General features: G+C 38.6%; 1 protein-coding gene across 1 annotated transcript; it reads right to left on the bottom strand.

Annotated features, from left to right (window-relative positions):
* Nucleotides 1-21,847: 21,847 nt before the first annotated feature.
* On the bottom strand, nucleotides 21,848-22,615 carry LOC104456318. Its single transcript, XM_010071093.2, has 3 exons — nucleotides 22,373-22,615; nucleotides 22,161-22,266; nucleotides 21,848-22,041 (listed from the first exon to the last, which is right to left on the bottom strand). The coding sequence occupies exons 1-3, from the start codon at nucleotides 22,613-22,615 to the stop codon at nucleotides 21,848-21,850; spliced, it is 543 nt and encodes a 180-aa protein (XP_010069395.2).
* Nucleotides 22,616-22,849: the final 234 nt, after the last annotated feature.

Raw genomic sequence — 22,849 nt, 5'->3', positions numbered from 1 at the left:
TAATCCTCTTACTACAACAAACATGGGATAGAAAAGCAGGACAACCAATTTCAAATCAAACACACTTTTATATCATCGTAATTAGAAATCTTTATGCATCTTTCGACTAAATCTTTTTTGTTTCTAAAATGAGTCGATAAAACCTATTGTCTCCTAATCAAAGGAAATCAGCATTAGTAGACAAAATAGAAATAGTTTGATGGCCAAATATCATGAAATCCTATAACTTTTGACTTTCTTTATCCTAATAAATGCACTGAAAATCCTAAAATTTGTCATAAAAGTGTAATTGAGTTCTAAAACTTTCAAAAGTGTAATCAACTCCTAAAATTTGTCACGAAAGTCCAATCAAATCTTAAAACTTTCAAAAATGCAACTGAATCCTAGAACTTGTCAAATTAGTCCAATCAAGTTCTTCATTAATTACAATTTTTGAAAGTTTTAGGACTCAATGCACTTTGGTGACAAATTTTAGGATTTAATTGCACTTTTTGAAAGTTTTAGAACTTAATCGCACTTTCGTGATAAGTTTTAGAATTTCTAATGCACTTATCCATTTTTTAGCTACCAAAAATAGAGCAAAATTACTTAAAGAGTCCTAAACCTACTATATGATGCTATTTGGGTATTAATTTTTTAATTTGATTAATTTAGTCCTAAACATTTTGATAATTTTTTTAATATAATCCTTTGAGTCAATATGGGTTGGAAATCGCTGACGTTGACGTCGACTATCCTACATTTGTAATTTTTTTAAAAATATCTTATCTTTTTTTTTTTTTTTAATTTTGTGCGGGCCATCTTCAAGGCCCTATCGGCCTCCACTAGCCCTTTCAGGAAGATGGACAATGGAAAAACAAAGAAAAGAAAAGAAGAAAAAAACAAGAAATTTCAAATTTGTAAAAACTTCTAGATTAGCGCTACCATGTAGGACAGCCTGCACTAACTGGAGGGTCACATTAGCTATTGCTGGCCAAATTTAGCCATAAGGACTACATTAAAAAATCGTCAAAATGTTTTAAAAAATTGATAAAACTGAAAATTTAGGACAATATTAGCCATTAAATAGGTTTAAAACTTTTTGGACAATCATCACTCAAAAACTGTTTCTAGTATTGTAACACAATTTCCGGAAGACCCTTGAATTGATTTATTTCATGTAAAAAGTGTTGTTCATTAGTCAGAATATTGTTATGTTCACCATCAAAATGATGTAGGTTAATACCACAAAATACCCGAAACTGATACATATGCAATAAATTTACCCTAAACTAATTTTTTTATCACCAAAAACCAAACAAAAGAATAAAAAATCAAAAATTTAAAAAGATTGCAAAAATAGTCCACGTTAGGGCTACCATATAGGATAACCAACACTAATTAGAGGATCACATTAGCTGTTGCTAGCCAAAATTAGCCATATGAACTACCTTAGAAAATCGTCAAAATGTTTAGAACTAAATTGATAATATTGAAAGTTTGAGACAATATTGGTTGTTCGATAGGTTTAGAACTCTTTGGACAATTATTGCTCAAAAACTATTTTTGGTATTGTAACACAATTTCCCAAAGACCATTGAACTGATTTATTTCTAGTATTGTAATATTTTGCATATGTGTCAATTGAGTCAATTTGATCAATTTTCACCAAAAATCGCTAACATTGACATTGGCCGCCGTTTTACGGGGCACAATCAAAGTTGACATGGACAATTTTTTAATAGTGTTTCTAAATTTTTACTAGTTTTACTCTTCTTTTTATTTTTCATTGTGGCCGAAGAAGCCTTGCTACCTAGGCGAAGGCCGTGGCCCTTGCTAGTGACCAGCAAGGGCTCACAACCCCAAAGATCGGGCGAGGGTCACCTCACCCAACAAAGTCACGGGCGATCATTAGCTAGGGCAACCCAATGACCATTCCACCTAGATCTAGGCAAGGGCCTACAGGCCCTCGCAAACAATTGGACAAGGTCACCGGCCATTGCCCGGTGGCCAACGACCCTAGCCGACTCTCACCACACCGTCATCGGCCCTTTACGATGACGGTGGGGTGGTGGTGGCGAGGGCCTCAAGCCTTGCCAAACGTGTTCCCTTTTCCTCTTTTTTTTTAGTTTTTTTTAATTTATCTTCATTAATATTTATATTAAAATTCAATTTTTAGGCAACATTAGCGTCAAAACGACATCGTTTTAGATTTATCTAGCCACGTCGACGCTAAAAATATTGTTTTACACTTATCTAGCCACGCCAATGCTATAAACAACGTTGTTTTCCACTTATCTCGCCAGAAAAATGTCATGTCAACAATTTGGCCGAAATTTCTTGCCATTGGCACTTCAATGTTACATTTGTTTTCTAATTTTGGTACTTAATTATACATTTTAAACTTTTTGGCACTTAAGTGTCCCTCTATATCAAGTTTTTATACTTTTGATGTTCCCACCTCGAAACACATCATATAATGTCTTTGCGACGTCAGATTAGGAATAAATGCAATCCCGTACTTTCAGATCTCCGCTCCCGAAGCAAAAGGTTGTTTGCTGTTGATCACAAATGTCACAAACTCCCCTTGAAGAAGCAAAAACTAATGCCCTAAAATACAGCCGCTCCTATTCAACAGGGCGTCGCTAGTACAAAATCAATCTAAGTTAAGTTTGGTTAGAGTAGCTTTGACTAATAGGACATGTCTCCCACTCAAACAAGGACTCCACCAAACCCCCTTTACATCATATGTAGTGTCATACAACACCCACAGATTTAAAAAAAAAAAAATGCTATTCACAGGTAACTTTTGATGGTTGTTTATTGATACTGACAAATCATAATCAAAATGCGAAGTCGTTGTCCATGGAGAAGCTCTTATTGAAGCTTAACGAAAGGTTCCTATACCAATTATCCCCACTTACCCATCTTCCGACTTTAATTTTTTCTAAAAAGAAGTCATTAAAAAATGTTGTCTCCTTTAAGATAAACTAATAAAAGTATTAGCAATAGTAGACAAAGTAGAAATATTTTGAAGGCCAAATATAATGAAAAGCCTTTAACTTTTTATTTTCCTTTTCATAAAAATCAGTATCTCAAATTATAAAACAATCTCCCGGAGACCGTTAAATATGAACAAAAAAAATAAAGCAAAAAAATGAAAGAAAATGAGTGAGGACTAGCCAAATTTCAAGAAGAAACAGTAAGAAAAACGTAATAGAACGTTTTTCCGACGTCGGGTAAGGGAGCGTTTTTGTGACATCGGGTCAGGAATAAATACAATCTCGTGCTTTCATGTCCCCGCTCTTGAAGCTGAAGGTCATTTGCTGTCAATTGCTAATGTCACAAAATCCTCCTGAAGAAGCGAAAACTAATGCCCAAAAATCCAGCCGCTCCAAATCAAATGGGGGTCGCTAGTACAAAATCAAGTTTGGTTAGGGTGGCTTTGAATAATAGGATATGTCTCCCATTCAAACTAGCACTCCACCTGTCACGCCACGAACCTCGAGTGCACGCATATCCCTCGCAGGTCAATAAAATTGTGACGTTCCCAGGATGCGTCGCCGACCCAAAAGATTATGCACATGAGAAAGCGTATTAACAAATCCTCTTACTACAACAAACATGGGATAGAAAAGCGGGACAATCAATTTCAAATCAAACACACTTTTATATCATTGTGATTAGAAATCTCTATGCATCTTTCGACTAAATCTTTTTTTTTCTAAAATGAGTCGATAAAACCTATTGTCTCCTTATAAAAGGAAATCAGCATTAGTAGACAAAAGAGAAATAGTTTGATGGCCAAATATCATGAAAATCCTATAAATTTTGACTTTCTTTATCCTAATAAATGCACTGAAAATTCTAAAATTTGTCATAAAAGTACAATTGAGTTCTAAAACTTTCAAAAGTACAATCAACTCCTAAAATTTTTCACGAAAGTCCAATCAAATCTTAAAACTTTCAAAAAATGCAACTGAATCCTAGAACTTGTCAAATTAGTCCAATCAAGTTCTTCATTAATTACACTTTTTGAATGTTTTGGGACTCAATGCACTTTGGTGATAAATTTTAGGATTTAATTGCACTTTTTGAAAGTTTTAGAACTTAATCGCACTTTCGTGATAAGTTTTAGAATTTCTAATGCACTTATCCATTTTTTATCTACCGAAAAATAGAGCAAAATTAATTAAAGAGTCCCAAAACCTACTATATGATGCTATTTCGGTATTAATTTTTTTAATTTGATTAATTTAGTCCTAAACATTTTGATAATTTTTTTAATATAATCCTTTGAGTCAATATGGGTTGGGAATCGCTGATGTTGACGTCGACTAGTTTATTTCATGTAAAAAGTGTTGTTCGTTAGTCAGCATATTGTTATGTTCACCATCAAAATGATCTAGGTTAATACCACGAAAAATCCGAAACTGATGCATATGCAATAAATTTACCCTAAACTAATTTTTTTATCACAAAAAACTTAACAAAAGAATAAAAAATCAAAAATTTAAAAAGATTGCAAAAATATTCCATGTTAGGGCTACCATGTAGGATAGCCAACTCTAATTAGAGGATCACATTAGCTGTTGCTAGCCAAAATTAGCCATATGAACTACATTAGAAAATCGTCAAAATTTTTAGAACTAAATTGATAAAATTGAAAGTTTAAGACAATATTGGTTGTTCAATAGGTTTAGAACTCTTTGGACAATTATCCCTCAAAAAATATTTTTAGTATTGTAACACAATTTCCTAAAGGCCCTTGACCTAATTTATTTCTAGTATTGTAATATTTTGCATATGTGTCAATTGAGTCAATTCGATCAATATTCACCAAAAATCGCTAACATTGACATTGGCCGCCGTTTTACGGGGCACAATCAAAGTTGACATGGACAATTTTTTAATATTGTTTCTAAATTTTTACTATTTTTACTCTTCTTTTTATTTTTCATTGTGGCCGAAGAAGCCTTGCTACCTAGGCGAGGGGCCGTGGCCCTTGCTAGTGACCAACAAGGGCTCACAACCCCAGATCGAGCGAGGGTCACCTCACCCAACAAAGCCAAGGGCTATCATTAGCTAGGGCAACCCAATGACCATTCCACCCTAGATCTAGGCGAGGGCCTATAGGCCCTCGCAAACAATTGGACAAGGTCGTCGGCCATTGCCCAGTGGCCAACGACCCTAGCCGATTCTCACCCCACCGTCATCGGCCCTTTACGATGACGGTGCAGTGGTGGTGGCGAGGGCCTCAACCCTTGCCAAACGTGTTCCCTTTTCCTCTTTTTTTATAGTTTTTTTTAAAATTTATCTTCGTTAATATTTATATTAAAATTCAATGTTTAGGCAACATTAGCGTCAAAACGACATCTTTTTAGATTTATCTAGCCACGTCGACGCTAAAAAAAAATATTGTTTTGCACTTATCTAGCCACGCCAATGCTATAAACAACATTGTTTTCCACTTATCTCGCCAAAAAAATGTCATGTCAACAATTTGGCCAAAATTTCTTGCCATTGGCACTTCAATGTTACATTTTTTTCTAATTTTGGTACTTAATTATACATTTTAAAACTTTTTGCACTTAAGTGTCCGTCTATACCAAGTTTTTATACTTTTGATGTTCCCACCTCGAAACACATCATATAATGTCTTTGCGACGTCAGATTAGGAATAAATGCAATCCCGTACTTTCAGATCTCCGCTCCCGAAGCAAAAGGTTGTTTGCTGTTGATCGCAAATGTCACAAACTCCCCTTGAAGAAGCAAAAACTAATGCCCTAAAATACAGCCGCTCCTATTCAACAGGGCGTCGCTAGTACAAAATCAATCTAAGTTAAGTTTGGTTAGAGTAGCGTTGACTAATAGGACATGTCTCCCACTCAAACAAGGACTCCACCAAACCCCCTTTACATCATATGTAGTGTCATACAACACCCACAGATAATAATAAAAAATGCTATTCACAGGTAACTTTTGATGGTTTTTTTATTTTTTTGGTAAAGGTAAGAAATATATAGATTTAGCATAAACTTACAAGGAAGGGGGGAAACCAGGCACCAACAGAGCAGACACTCAAGGCGACCAAAGTCGAAAGAGAGTGTAGGGGTGCCATGGATCCAAAGAGCAGCAAAGAAAACCAAACAAGGAAACCTAAACAACAAAGACTCAACTAGACCGAAAGACCCTCCATCAATCAAAGATAGACGGACTCAAGTTCCAGCTCTGTTGCAGCCTTCTGTTCGTCGGGGTATCCAAGACATGCTTGAACGTAATCGCTTTGTCTTTAATTGCCTTACAAAGATGCATCTTCATCGCCGGGATAAAGTGAGTCCGATTCCGGAAGATGATGTTATTGCGCTCTTTCCATATTATGTAGCAAAGAGCACCAAAGCTGAATCGAGCCATAGAGTGATAAAAGCCCCTGTCCGAGAATCGTCTGGATGCCCAATCAAGATTCGCTCGCCAGGAATTGTTCCGCCACAAGACATTGAATTTCGCAGCCCAGAAGGAGGCGAGATTCCCCGGTATACGGCATGCGAAGAAGAGGTGATCCACCGAATCAGGCCTGCTTGAACAAAAAGGACACGAAGAAGATGCTAGAATCAACGCAAATGAGAGGAGAAGAACCTGAGTTGGCAACCTGTTACGGGTAATAAGCCATAGGTGGGTTTGGTATCTCGACGGCATAGATGAGCTCCACACAAACAAAGACCAAGACACCGCATTTCCTTTGGGTCTGAAGAGATCCCAAGCAGACGCCGTTGAGAATTTCCCCGATGGATGCCGTAACTTTTGATGGTTGTTGTTTATTGATACTGACAAATCATAATCAAAATGTGAAGTCGTTGTCCATGGAGAAGCTCTTATTGAAGCTTAACGAAAGGTTCCTATACCAATTATCCCCAATTACCCATCTTCCGACTTTAATTTTTTCTAAAAAAAAGTCATTAAAAAATGTTGTCTCCTTTAAGATAAACTAATAAAAGTATTAGCAATAGTGAAAAGCCTTTAACTTTTTATTTTCCTTTTCATAAAAATCAGTATCTCAAATTATAAAACAATCTCCCGGAGACCGTTAAATATGAAAAAAAAAAAATAAAGCAAAAAAATGAAAGAAAATGAGTGAGGACTAGCCAAATTTCAAGAAGAAAAAGTAAGAAAACGTAATAGAACGTTTTTCCAACGTCGGGTAAGGGAGCATTTTTGCAACATCAGGTCAGGAATAAATACAATCTCGTGCTTTCATGTCTCCGCTCTCGAAGCTGAAGGTCATTTGCTGTCAATTGCAAATGTCACAAAATCCCCCTGAAGAAGTGAAAACTAATGCCCCAAAAATCCGGCTGCTTCAAATCAAATGGGGCGTCGCTAGTACAAAATCAAGTTTGGTTAGGGTGGCTTTGAACATTAGAATATGTGTCCCATTCAAACTAGGACTCCACTAGACTCCCTCTCCATCGGATGTGGTGTCGTACAGCGCCCACAGATAGAGACTGAGAAATATGATCAAAATGCATAGTCGTTGTTCATGGATGAGCTCCAATTGAAGCTTAAGGAAGGATTCCTATACAAAAGTCATCATCTTAATAGCATGAATTTAGGAGCGTAGTTATTGTTAATCTAGTGAAATTACATTTACTGAGAAATCATGACCGAAAACGATAAGTACATGTTCATTCTTGATTGGAATGCGTTGTAATTTTGAGAAGATCTCTAAAACGCCTAGTTCTTCAACCCCACCAAAAGAATTGCGCATCAAGGATTTAGAGATCCAAAGATTCAACCAAGAGCTACCACATCACCAAGTTCAATCCTTGGTCATGATTCACACCCACTTCAATGGTCCAACCCATGCTTGTTAGAATTAGATGCACAAACACAACAAAATAGAGAGTAAATGTAATAAAAATTAATCGAGACACAAGGTTGATCCTCATTCACCCTTAAATTAAGACCACATCTAATAGAGAATTCCATTATAATTAGTAAATCTCACCTCTCTATTATAACTCTCAATTACAAGAAAAAATATTTTATATATACTTAGTAGTTTGTGAGCCCAAGCTTAAACTACCAATAAAATACAAGCCCAAACTATAAAGGCCCTCTAGCGTCTCGAGGACACTACCCCCTAAAACCTCGCTAGGGCTGGCCCCGAACCTCTGCTTGCTCAGCAGAACTCCCATGTGATGTAGCTAGCAAGTATCATCTAGTAGGGGGTCAATAGGTGATTATATAAAATCTTGGCAAACTAATGCCGAATAGTATGAGTCAAGATCAAAGTTTGAACAAATATCACATTTTGAAACAAAGTTCAAAATCAGTTGTGTGGTAGAACAGACTTTGGAATAGACTATAACAATAAACAATAAGAGCTTAAGGTTAAGAGAAATTGTACGCAAGGTTTATAATGGTTCGGTTTAGATCAAGCCTATCTCCACACTTTTATGCTAACTGCCTACTAACTAGATTCCACTATATCAAGAGATCACAACTTTGAGTGTTAATACTCAGTGATAGATCATACTATCTCACTCAGTTGCTCTTTTTATACTTCTTTCATGATCACAAATATAAGCTCACAAAATATAAGTGTGAAGTATGCTTAAACTTTGGAATTTTAGATTTTCAACCTCATCACTTACTTGCTCATTGGCATCTTGATCTCCTTATATACTCCTCCACTTCCAAAGTAGCCGCTAAATAGTCTTCAGAGGATCATCTTCCGATCTACCCATTGACAAATTTGCATTAAGAAGAATGAGTGGCCATTGAGTGACAAAAGCTGAATTCCTACTTGACTCCAGTCGCCCATACAATTAGAGACTTGGTTTCCATAAGTAGAGATTCTCCATTTAGAAAGAACTTGTCTCAAGATTGATTTGCCAATCAAATAAGATTGTGTCAACCAAATCTTTCTTGGTGTGAAATCCAAACCAAATCACTAAACATTAAACATTCTGAACTAGTCATGTTCTAGACTTGCCTTGTTTTAAACTTGTTATGTTTTGAACTTACGTCAGGATGGGATTAAGAGTAATTCTCTCACTCTTTATTTTCAATATAAAGTCTGGACTTTAAGTTTGAGCTTGTTCTATCTCGAATAGACTTTATAAATTTGACTTGTGTATGAACTAGATTGAGATATCTTCACTCCTAGAGTATTTTCTCGGATTTACATACTTCTAGACAATTATCAAACTTACCAAACTTATATGGATAGGTTTTTCAACTTCAAAATCTATTAGGAGTTTTCTCAATACCATGCTTTGATGCTGATAGGAAGTATAAACCAAACCCCAACAGAGGCCAACAAGTTTACCATGTCCATTAGTCCAGCACTGTCCCTTAGCATCACCATGTCTAGTAGCCCCTCTAGCTAGGCATCCCTCAAAGCCTCATCATCGGTCTAGCTCTTGCAATCCACGCTTGTTCCAACTTTAATGTCAGTAGCTCTCATTGGCGTCCTTGGTGGAGTCCTAACCAAGGTAGTATTGGTAGAATGTGCAAATGATGTATTGATCTTGATTTATGTCATGATAGTAAGCATATTATAGGGTTGTCATGCCATAGGTTAATTTCATTCGCCTAGGTCGTCATTGCATTATATATTGCCTATATTGGGGCAATGGACCTTTGAGCCAAAAGGTTAGACCCTCAACAACATCCCTCGTGCATTGCATATGGCAAATATCATATACTATCTAGAGTTGATTCTTATGCACGATTAACCAAGAACATTATTTTCACCAAATATCAATTTTACAATTATAAGATGTTAGGAAATTATGAGTTTGACTTAAGTTTTCACTAATGGGTTTTAACTCTCAAAAAGCTGTAATACTTATTGAAACTAGCAAATTCATCCTTTTTGGGCTAATAGAGCTATAAGAGAGGATGTAGGTAAGATCAGTTTAAATTTTTACAAATCTTGTTTCAAGATTCTTTATCACTATTTCATTTATTTAATGCTTATATCCACTCACATTACATATATTATTGCATCCACGTGACTATTTGTAGAACCTTGTAGATATTTTTAAGAATTAAGTGTACTGAAAGTCCTAAAACTTGTCATAAAAGTTTAGTCAATTCCTAAACTTTTAAAAAGTGCAATTAAGTTTTCAAAACTTATCAAGTTGTTCTAATCAAGTTCTTCCATTAATTTCATGCAACTTGAGAAATGGAATATGTTGACAACTTTTAAGAGTTTATTGCACCAATTTAATCAATTTTAGGATTTAATTGCACTATTTAAATATTTTAGAACTCGATTGCACTTTTTGAAAATTTTAAGTCTCGATTGTGTTTTTGTAACAAGTTTAAGGACAAGCACTTATTCCATTTTTTCAAAATTTGCAATTACGTGAAAAGAGTTTGCATACCACTATGCATTTTTGCCAATTTACTCCCTCTAAATTTTTACCTCTAGACCAAATAATGGGAACTAATTCTGAAAAGAAATGATAAAAGAATGGATCTAGAAGGAAGAGGAGGGGGACGAAGAATAAGAACCCCAAAATGTTAAGTGAGGCAGAAAAATCGACTCAAATTCTTCAATAGTAAATCATGACAAAATCTAATGATATTGAGCATAATAATTCTAATTTGGTAGCATGATTAATAATCTTATCACATGAGGAGATTGAGACATAAAATAAAATTTACACTATATGGAATAATTATCCAAAAAGTTCTAAACCTATTGTACGATGATCAATTTGGTTCTAAATCTTTTAAGTGAATCAATTCAATCCTAAACCTTCTAACGATTTGTCAATTTAGTCCTAAACCTTTCAATTGTATCAATTTAGTCATAAATCTTTTGAAAAATTGTCAATTTAGTCATAAACCTATTATTTTAATAATTGGGCGAAACGACTACATTGTCAAATCATCAAAATTTTGAAGACTTTTTGGACAATTTTCCCTATATTGTCCTCTACATCAATATTTTAAATTATACTTCTCACTCTACCTTAAAAGGTATAAGACATGGACAAGGAACTGAAGACAGACAAAGCTTAGTGTAACAAAGAACAGTCTAGATAAGTAGTAAGTATATTGTCAATCAAGTATGACTGATCGCCTCGTTCTTGCTAGTCCTCACGTCTCCCCATTAACTCTGCCTATGGCCTTCGCATTGGCTCTCTCGCTGTATTTCTTTTGTAAAATATTAAAGTGTTGCTTTTTGAATGATGACTTTCATTATCAGATTATGCAATATGATATTCATTATCTTTAACTGACCCTTTAGATGTGCTCAAAAGCGGCTTTTCCAACCTAGGCCCCCAGCTTTTAAGCCTAGCAAGGGGCCGTTTGGATTAGTATGCATGCTCTTAACCCAACCCGGTAGAAGAAATCAAATGAACCTTTGCGTTATCTAGAAACTACAACTTTGTTCCTTTTTTTATTACAATGCGTAAAAATATACTATTGAACTTTGGCAAAGTTAAATCATGACTATCCTATGTCCCTTTTCCATAAAAACTTCATGTTTTTGTATCTAAGTCACTTTGTCAATTCACAACCGTGAGAGATCATGTCATCCTTTATCAAATTTAAGAGATTCATTGAGAGATTTGATCTTCTTCTATTGGTGACGTACAAATCCAAATCTACAAAGTACCTTGCTAATACCAAACATGAATAAGATAAGATGGAAGTCAAATTCTGATAACAGTCGAAACATAATTTTATTTGAAGTTGTCAGCCAAAAAAAAAAAAAATGTGTATTCGACGGTCGCAACACAATTTTCTCTCAAGACCATCACACAAAAAAAAAAAAAAAAATGATGTCGCATTCACGCAATAAAGAGTACTTCACGCCTTCACGGGACGTTGAACTATTAAAGAAAACATTTTCCTACGGCTTGACTCAAACCTATAGAATAATCTTCTTTATTACTGCATTTTATTATAACCCCATATGGAGAGTACGTAACTTCGAAATGTATCTTAAAGTCAGGGAAGGGGCGTATCGGGCCTGGTTCTTTCATGCCCTCAATTTCAAGCTAGCTTACAAAAGTAATGATTGATACCGTTGAGATTTTTAATATATGAACAACAATCTTGACCGTGTAAATTTGGCATAACATCGAGTCCGACTGATAGATTTAATTGGCCGGTGTATAATCCCTGTAAAATTACAAAATAAAAACCATATTTAGTTTTAAGAATATCGAAATACAAACCATATCATTGTCTAAGACTTTGTTTATTTTCAAAAATAAATAATTTTAAAAATATTTTCTTGAAAATGATAATTTGTATTGCTTATAAAAATGAATGAAAGAAAATTATTTCATTATCCATAAAAATGTTTAGACATAAGTTATCGTCCATAACAAAAAAAAAATCATTGACTAATTATTTCAATAGATTCAAGCGATCATTTTTAGGAAAATGATTTCTAAATTATTCAGTTTTCGTGAAACAAATAGAGCCTAAGTTACCCTTACCAAAAATAAAATCCTTACCAAAAAAAACGGAGCCTAAGTTACTCATTAAGCTATAAAATGTGCACTATACACCAAATTTTACATTTTTAAATAATTCAAAGTGACTAGTGCTGAGATCCAATAACCTAGAAGCCCATGAACATCCTATGTATCTAATGAACCAGTTAAATTTGGGTTGCATAGAGCTCCACTGAATGTTTAAGCAAGATTGAGTGGCATCGAGCAAATTCACTCAATTGTTCCAATCGGTAATCACTTTGGATGCGCATGATTGCCATTATGTTTCTCTGCTTTTCTATTTATCTATTCTCGGAAATAAGTTTGGAATAGAAATATGTTGGGTAACATAATTTCATTTTTCTGTTTCTCAAAAAAAAAAAAAATTAGTCCATAAATAGGTTTGTACAGAAATGAGAAATAGAAATTTTTTACTTTTCTATTTTTCAGGAATAAAAATGAGAAATAAAATTCTTCTCATTGCTTGCCCTCGCTACTAGCCGACCGCCCACCCATTGCTGCTCGCCAACTGCCTTCCATTGCCGCTCGCATGAGAGGGAAAAATTTTGTGTCATTATCAAACCAATTTCTATTTCGAGAATAGAAATTTTGTATTCAAGAAGTCCTGAGAAGCACAAAAGGCATTTGAGGATGGTGCTTCAAACTGAGGAACCATGAACTATACTTCAAGTTCAGTAAGAGCGAGTTTTGGTTGACTCGTGTTTCTTTCCTAGGTCACGTGATTTCAAGCGAAGGAATCTCCGTGAACCCAACCAAGATTGAAGCAGTTATCGACTGGCCTAGATCGACTACCGTGACAGAGATCAGAAGCTTTTGGGCTTAGCAAGGTACTACAAAAGGTTTGTGGAAGGGTTTTCAGCTTTAGCTTCGCTGTTGACTCGACTGCTGAAGAAAGAAGAGAAGTTTGTATGGACAAATAAGTATGAGTGTAGTTTCAGCTTTAGCTTCACTTTAGATTGTTTTGTGGGGATCACTCAGTTTCTAATTCTGTATGGAATTAGGAACAGGTTCTGTAGAAAGTCTACACCATGAGCAATCAGAAGTAGGGGACTCCTAGGAAGAGGACCATTGGACTAGTGACTCGGGGTAGGACACCAACAAGGGTTAGTTTCTAAGGTAGTCGTGGTAGAGCGCAAGCTCAGGCCAGCACTAGTGGAGTAGCACCACTTCCAATCGGTGCTGTGGTAGCAACCCCTGGCGATCCTAAGATAGATGGGATCGTTCAAGCGCTAGAGACTCTTGGACCATTGATGGGGCAGCAGGCCCAGAATCAAGTCGCCGCCATTACCGCCGCCGCTACAGCTGCTGCTACTACTGCCGTTGCTGCTACTGCTACCACACCTGCCAAAATTCCACCTGGGAACGTGGTTGTTGAGAAAGAGAGAGGCCGATGCACAAATTGGTGGAAAAATTCTTGAAGCTGAACCCGCCAAAGTTCACCGAAGCCGGAGATCTCGAGGCTGCAACCCTTTGGATACAAGACCTAGAGAATGCCTTTGCATTGCTAATGTACAATGAGAAGGAGAAGGTTATCCTGACATTATATCAGTTGCAGGGAAACACAAGTACCTGGTGGAGGACCACCAAAGGCGAAGTAATCCCTGAAGGTGAAGTTCCAGTGTGGAACGCCTTCCTGAGAGCTTTCAATAGCAGGTATCTTTTTGATAGCGCCTGAGAGCAAAAGATTGAGGAATTCCAGCGTCTCCATTAAGGGATGCTGGCAGTAGATCAGTACGAGGCCAAATTTGCGAAGCTGTCATAGTACACTCCCAGACTAGCGGAAGATCCTAAAGACAGAGCTCAAAGGTTTAGGAACGGCCTCCGACCAGAGCTAAAGAATCTACTGGTGCCATTCGACCTGAAACATTACAACGAACTATATGGTCGAACCTAGTTAATAGAGAGGAACTTGACCGAGCAAGCTGCTAGATCTGGGTCAAGGTTCAACTTGAACAAAGATAGGAACTAGTTTGGGAAGAAGCCCATGATCGGAGGAAGGTATCCTATTCCACCTAATAGGAAGGGTGGGGTAGGCAAGTCTGCGCCAAACCAGATGGGTGTGTTTCGCTTTTGTGGAAGGCGACATGGATCAGCCCCGTGCCATTTTAGGAAGGGTGCATGCTACGAGTGTGGCCAACAAGGTCACTTGGCCAGAGATTGTCCCAAAAAGCTAAGGGGACCACGGCAGTTGCCACCGCCGCCATTGATGGGTCAGAATAGAGGGTACGCGCCACAAGGTGCACAGCATGGTGGACAGATTAGACTTGCAACGCAAGGAAGGGTGTACGCCATCACCAGGGGACAGGCTGAGGAATCGCCTAATGTGATCGCAAGTACGGTCTCGTTGAATGACCATGCTGCTTATGCTTTATTTGACCCTAGTGCAACTCATTCATTTATAGCTAAGCAATTTGTTAAGTTGGTAGAGTTGAGTCCTGAAATGTTGGAGTCAGTGGTTAGTATATCTACACCATTAAAGGATAAGGTGTTATCTATGATGGGATGTACTAGTTGCAAGTTAGTGATTAGTGAGCGAGAGAGGAGGATAGATTTGATAGTCCTAACCATGTATGATTTCGATGTAATAATTGGCATGGACTGGCTCACCAAGTAACGAGCTAAGATGAACTATTATCGTAAAGCGATTCAGTTTAACCCGTTAATGGGTGAAAGTTTCGAGTTTATTAGGAGTCGAGGAGGACCATCGATTACCTTGATCTCATTGCTTGAGGCAGCCCATTTGTTAGACGGGAGTTTTCAAGGTTACTTGGCGACCGTCGTGGATATAACAGTTGAGGAGCTGAAGATTGAGGATATCACAATGGTTCGAGAGTTTCTATACGTGTTTTCAAAAGAATTGCCAGACCTACCTCTAGAAAGGGAGATTGAGTTCGTGATTGAATTGACCCCCAGGATAGAGCTAATCTCTAAGGCTCCTTACCAGATGGCGTTGTCTGAGTTGAAAGAACTGAAAGTGCAAATGCAGGAGTTATTGAATAAAGGATTCATACATACCAGTGCATCACCTTAGGGAGCATAGTTCTATTCGTGAAGAAGAAATATGGTTCATTGTGCCTGTGCATCGACTATCGTCAACTTAATCAGGTGACGATCAAGAATAAGTACCGCTGCCGAGGATCAACGACTTGTTTGACTAGTTGCAAGGAGCGTCGATATTTTCTAAGATTAACCTAAGGACAGGATATCATCAGCTAAGGATCAGAAAAGGAGGACATACCAAAGTCAGCGTTTCGTACTCGATACGGCCATTATGAGTTCACTATAATACTGTTTGGTTTGACGAACGCCTCAGCTGCTTTCATGGATCTAATGAACCAAGTGTTCAAAGAGTATTTGGATCAATTCATGATCGTGTTCATCAACGATATCCTGGTGTACTCAAGAAGTCCTGAGGAGCACGAAAGGCATTTGAAGATGGTGCTTCAGACACTAAGGAACCATGAACTATACGCCAAGTTTAGTAAGTGCGAGTTTTAGTTGACTCGTGTTGCTTTCCTAGGTCACGTGATTTCAAGCAAAGGAATCTCCGTGGACCCGAACAAGATTGAAGCAGTTATCAACTAACCTAGACCGACTATCGTGACAGAGATCAGAAACTTTTTGGGTTTAGCAGGGTACTGCAGAAGGTTCATGGAAGGGTTTTCAGCTTTAGTTTCGCCATTGACTCGACTGCTGGAGAAATAAGAGAAATTTGTATGGACAAATAAGTGCGAGTGTAGTTTCCAAGAACTTAAATAGAATCTAACTACCACACCAATGTTGACAATTCCATCTAGTCCTGAAGGGTACGAGATCTACCATGATGTGTTGTTTAGAGGATTGGGTTGCATGTTAATGCAACATGGCAGGGTTGTTGCATATGCGTCCGATCAGTTGAGACCTCATGAGTTGAATTATCCGACGCATGACTTAGAACTCCTAGCAATTATTTTCGCTCTGAAGATTTGGAGACATTATTTGTGTAGAGAAAGGTTTCAGATCTTTACGAATCATCAAAGTCTCAAGTATTTATTCTCTCAAAATAAGTTGAATATGAGACAGCGTCGCTGGATAGAACTTTTGAAGGACTATGATTGTGATATCTTGTATCACCTTGGAAAGGTTAATAAGGTCGCAAATGCGTTGAGTCGAAAGTCTTCAATTGCACAGATGGTGATCAAAGAGTGGGTCTTACTCAAAGGAGCTCGAGATTCAATTTTCAAATTTGATGTAGGCCACCTTTCAAATCCTATGGACACCCTCATAATTGAGCCGAAAGTGCAGATTAGGATTAAGACGCTTCAACTGATAGATCCAGATATTCAGAAAATCCTACAAGAGGATACCGAGAAGAGAAAAGCTGACTTTTAGATTTCTAAAGACAGGACACTAAGGTTTCGTGGACAATTGTGTGTACTTGACGATGCAGAGCTGAAGGAGGAGATCTTGTCAGAAGCTCATCGTAGTAGTTACAGCATTCATCCGGCAGTACAAATATGTATTAGAATCTACATCAACACTATTGGTGGACCGATATGAATGCAAATATCGCCAAGCATGTCGCCAAGTGTCTAACATGTCAACAAGTGAAGGCACAACACTGTAAGCCGGTAGGACTTCTGCAACCTCTCGAGATTCCTAAGTGGAAATGGGAACACATCACAATGGACTTTGTGATGGGCTTACCGAGGAGTCAGAGGGGTAATGATTGTATTTGGGTTGTGGTCGACAAACTGATGAAATCGGCTCATTTTATCGATGTATGAAAGGACCTTGCATTGGACAAATATGCAGAATTGTACGTGCGTCAAATTGTTCATCTGCATGGAGTATCGGTGACAATTACATCTGATAGAGACCCGAGATTTACAGCTGCCTTTGGGAAATGTTTGCAATTCGCCTTGGGAACAAAGCTACAATTCAGTACGGTTTACCATCCGTAGACAAATGGCCAGTCTGAGAGGACAATTCAGACTCTTGAGGACATGTTGAGAGCATGTGTGCTAGACTTCAAAGGAAGCTTGGAGGAATAGTTTCATCTTGTCGAGTTTGCCTACAACAACAGCTACCAGTAGAGTATTCAGATGGCACCGTTTGAAGCATTGTATGGCAAAGCGTGCAGAACGCTGGTGTATTAGGATAAAGTCAAAGAACGAAAGATCACAGGCCCAGAGCTAGTTCGGCAGTTAGTGGATGCAATTGCAATAATCAGTGATAGATTAAAGACCGCTCAGAGTCGCCAGAAAAGCTACGTAGATAAGCATCGAAGACCTTTGGAATTTCAAGTTAGTGAGCACGTCTTTCTAAACGTGTCACCGATGAGGGGTACTTCGCGCTTCAGCAAGAAAGGAAAGCTGAGTCTGAGGTACGTAGGTCCATTTAAGATTCTGGAAATGATAGGGACTCTAGCGTATCGTCTTGCATTACCGCCAAGACTGGCACAAGTGCATGATGTCTTTCACGTGTCGATGTTGAAAAAGTATGAACCCAACCTAACCCACATGCTAAATTTTGAAGAGTTAGACATGGACAATAGAGTCTCATACGTGGAGAGACCGGTTCAAATTATAGATCGGAAGTAGTAGGTTCTGCGCATCAAGACAATCCCGTTGGTTAAAGTGGTCTGACAACACCACGGCATAGAAGGAGCAACTTGGGAAAATGAAGACTCAATGAGACGACAATACCCCCACCTTTAAAGATTTGTAATAGGTTTAGATTTTGAGAACGAAGTTTTTATAAGAGGGGAAGAGTTGTGACATCCTGAATTTCTGATTCTGTTTTCAATTGAATGAGTTGGGCTTTTCATTGACACGCCTATGGTTCTTTTCTCTGAGCTGATCACTCATGAGATAAGTAGTCTATCTGTTGAAGCCGTTAAGGGATTTTAACACAGTAGACTTGAGAATTTGACTAGAAATCGACTGTTCGACCGTGCTAATCTAGCAAGGGTCAATACGGCACCTTCAAAATCAATCAAAGGTCGAGATAGATCGATTCGACTGAGGTATATGATCATAGTGCTGGTGATTCAACCTAATTGCAAAATTCTCGTCAAATAGCACTAAACTGATTTTTGTCATTTCTGTACCCTGTGCTCATATTTGAAATCTCGAGATTTTCATGACAACCGTGAGTCACCAATGAGTCGAAGATGCACAATGTGGCTCAAAAAAAAATTGATCACGGGTCAATTGCATTAAAAATTCCTAAAAGCTACCTAGTAGGTTAGATCACGTTCACGTCCGGTTGAAATTAATCATGAATTTAAACCAAGGTCTTTCATGTCATGATTCATTTTAAGAATATTGACTCGTCCTCCGAAGATTTTTTTGCAAACCTAAGATTTTGGCGAAATTTTAAAAAAAATGTTATTTTGGACCGGGAAAATTACATGGCCGTTTTTTGTCGCATTTTTTCCTGTCAAGTTGGTTCATTTGATGAGGAAAAATTATGAGATGGACGATGGTATCTTGGCTGGATTTATGGACTCTAATTTGAGTCAAATTATAGGGGAATTGAGTGACATTGGAGGCCAAATGCCACAAAATTGGTAGCTAGGGGGTGCTGCAACATTATGGACCATTTGGGAGACTTTTTAGGGAAGCCATGGAGGGGAAATTGGCTGAAGATGACAACCAAGGCTGGTGGAGCATGGAAACTCGAGTGTTCTTGATATTTTATGGCCCCCTCATCTTCAGCAGCTTCTTCTTCTCCCATTGGCCTCCTTTCTCCATCTTTGTGTGTTTTGAGAGCTCAAAAGTCCAAAGGAAACAGCCAGCACACCCCCCTTGCTGTCGACCGCCCACCCAAGCTACCTGAGAGCCGTCGCTACCGCTGCAAGCCAGCGCACTTCCGCCCGTCCGCAATCATCCCACGATCCCGTGTCATCGTCCGCATGTCCTAGTCGCCATCTAGACCTCTTGGCCATCGTCGCAACTCACCTGGTCGCCGTCTAGCCAGCCAGAACCACTGCCTGGCCCCGCTGTAGCCTGTCGTTACCGCCTAGCCCTCTCCCATTTCATTTCAGCCACTTGGCCCAGCTCTTCGACCCTTGGATAGAGGTCGAAAGCTCAACCCAAGTGAAAGCTTCTAGGCCTGTTTTTAGGCTTGTCTTGACCTCCGTTGGTGTCACTCCAAGCTTGTTTATTGCTCGCCTACGCATCGCCGTTGCCGTGGACTCATCGGCCTGCTAAACTAATGAGTTTACTTGCTAAACTCTGCTTATGAAGTTAATGTTGCTTAGTAGATAATTAGTTTAGACTAAATATGGATTAGGTAGTTAGTTAGTTTAGATTAGTGATTTAATTGCTTAATTATGCATGTTAGGTAGTTAGAATAGATTAATTAATGGCTAGATAGATTGTACTATTTATGTGGATAGGTACATTATTTTTCTAGGCCCGTTTAGGTGGTTAGATTAGCATTTCCGGCCTAGGTTAGCATTTATTGGATTTGATTTGCATTATTTAATTATTTTTGTAATTTATTTAATTATTTAATATTTTCTGGAAATTATACCGAGATAGCCGGTGACCTATATTTCATGCTGATTGCAGTGATGTACTTAGTTTCTGCAATTGAGTGGCGATTGTGATTTTAAATATTTATTTCAAAATTACAAAATTTTGGTAATTAATTAGAAATTCCCAAGTGTCAGGTTTTGACATCGAAAGTGGTTTTAAGTACTATATCAAACAATTGGATTTTAAAAGGAATGATATCAATTTTTCTGGTTCAAATTGACTGTGTACCCACACACGATTATTTTCACTGAATGTTTTTAATACGAAGAAAATAGGCCAAGCACATTATCTTAATTGAGACATTTGAGTGCAATGCACGGTGTCCTTAGCCGAAATTGAATGATCATGTGTTGGTTAAGAGAACTCATCCCCGATGTGCGTCGGGCGGACATTGCCTTTATTTGGAATGTGCTAGTAATGGATGCTGGATCACGGTAGAAGCCGGACCGAAGCTCCTTTGAGAATGCCGTCCCCAATGTGTGTCGGGTGGATGTTGCCACGCTCAAGGAATGAGGCAAAGCCTGGCTACGCCAAAGGACCAATGTGCGTCGAGTAAAACTACCTATGTAGGTAGTAATCAATTGAAACGTGTGATTGATTGAGATAGATGCGTCAAATTATGGGACGAAATTGATTGGCACGGAATAGAACGTGTCATAACGATTTGACCCTATAATCAAGACCTCTGTGATTGATTGAGAGGTGATTGATTGAGACGTTCCAATTAATGTGTGAAATTGCTATATGCGTCTGTGATTTAAATTGTACTGACATGCATGAAGGAACTGAGGCGAGGTGAGTTTTCTGTGATGTGTGGTTAGACCACCTCTAGGCGTATTTCCTTCCTAATCGGGATTTAGGGGGTGAACTTGCTAAGATATTGTTTCACCCCGTCATGGGCTCAATTCTTTTCAGGTCCGTAGATAGTGGTCCCTCTAGTACGTTTTGGGAAGCCGAGGGGGTATACGGAGCAGAGTATTGACGTCCCTGTCCCTAAGAGTCCTTGGCTCCATGAGCTCATAGTGACCACTATCTTGGTTGATGAGGGCCAACTATAGTTGGTACCTCATCGATTTAAGGCGTAGTTTCGCCATGGGATCAATATAATCAAGGAAGGTCCCCTGCAGGGTTCCGATATCCCTGCTGTTACGGTCAACGCCACGGCAGGTGAGGGGGTAGCTGATCCCCCTGATGGTGTCATGGAAGACCCAGATCCCCCGGAGGTCTCAAAGATCTCGGTTGAGGAGTTCTATGCCTAGTTAGCTGGGTGGCTCTTCTTTTTTTAGTAGACCTTTATTTATAGACTATTGTTGTATAGAAACTCAGCTTGTTTAGGAAAAGTGTTTTGTGAAAATGGTACCCTGCTTTTCTATCACATATTTGTGTTATCTGGGGATTTGTTTATTCACTTCCGCATGTGCATAAAAATGAATGGGTCGGCGATGCATCATGGGACGTCGCAATTTTATCAACCACCAAGGAATGCGCGCACACTCGAGGGTCGGGGTGTGACACAACAACATAGAGAGTAGTGCGAGAATGAGAAATCGAGACACAAGGTTTATCCTAGTTCACCCTTAAACTTGGGCTACATCTAGTTGAGGATTCTACTATAATTAGCACCCCACACATCTCTATTACAGCTCTCAGCCTCTCTCTCTCTCACTCACACACACACACACACACACAGAAACCATACCCCCAACAAAATTCATCCTATAACCGCCACACACATATAACCATACCCCCAACAAAATTCATCCTATAACCGCCATTTGGCATGCTTGGCAATGACTTTGGATGGTGTCAAGATGTTGTTAGCAGCCATACTATCAGTCTTGATCTCGAACTTGGATCCTAGCAAGTAGGGCTTACATACTCGGAGGTAGTGCATGATTGCACCAACAACTCTTTTTCTTGAGCTTTGTAGCTCCACTTGCCCGCATTCAGCTTGCAACTCTCATAAGCCACAAGGTGGCCATGTCGCACCAATATACCTCCTAGAGCAATGTTCGAAGCATTTATGTGCACCTTGAACAGCTTCATAACATCTAGGAAGCGAGGACAGATTACAATAGCATGCTTCGGGTCTTCAAATTCGCTATCGCCCTCCTCATCATAAGTTCATGACCAATCTTTCTTCAGTAACTTATTTAGTAATGCCGCTCACCTGGATATCCCTCTAGAAATTGCCAATAATAATTTGCAAGGTCGAAGAACAAGCGCAACTCGCTCACATTCTTAGGCACGGGCCATACCTTAATGGCCTCAACATCCTTACAGTCCATGCAGATTTTTTCCTTGCTCAATGACATGCCTAAGGAAGTTAAGGCATTCCTGGACGAGCAAGAATTTCTCATGCTTTACTTATAAGTAATTTACCTTCACCTGCTCAAGTACCCAGACCAAATACTTCTCATGGGCAGCCAAGTTCTTGCTATATGCCATGATATCATCCATATACAACACCCCAAACTTGTCAAGATAGTCGTGAAAGACATTATTTACCAACGTGCAGAATGTGGCTAGTGTATCAATGAGACCAAATAGCGTGGCCAAGAACTCGAAGGCTCCATAGCGCATCACACACCATCTTGGGCTTATCTTCCTTAGAAATTCAGACATTGTTATAGACCAATCTTAGATCAAGCTTCGTGAAGAGCATTGCTCCACTCAGCTGATCGAACGAGTCACTGATCAATGGAATTGGATGGGTAAGTTTTTCACTGTTAGCATGGTAAGAGCCTTCTAACAGTACATAACCTTAGCCCCCCACGCTCATCGCGTTGCACTATGAAGGTCTTGAAATTGATTGTCTAGCGGCATTCGCGTGAAGGGAGTGCTTGATTACAAAGCAGA

This window comes from Eucalyptus grandis, chromosome 1 (genome assembly GCF_016545825.1).
Source record: "Eucalyptus grandis isolate ANBG69807.140 chromosome 1, ASM1654582v1, whole genome shotgun sequence".
Lineage (NCBI taxonomy): Eukaryota > Viridiplantae > Streptophyta > Magnoliopsida > Myrtales > Myrtaceae > Eucalyptus > Eucalyptus grandis.
The sequence above is the reverse complement of the archived record's forward strand: the minus strand, read 5'-3'. Positions and strand labels throughout refer to the sequence as shown.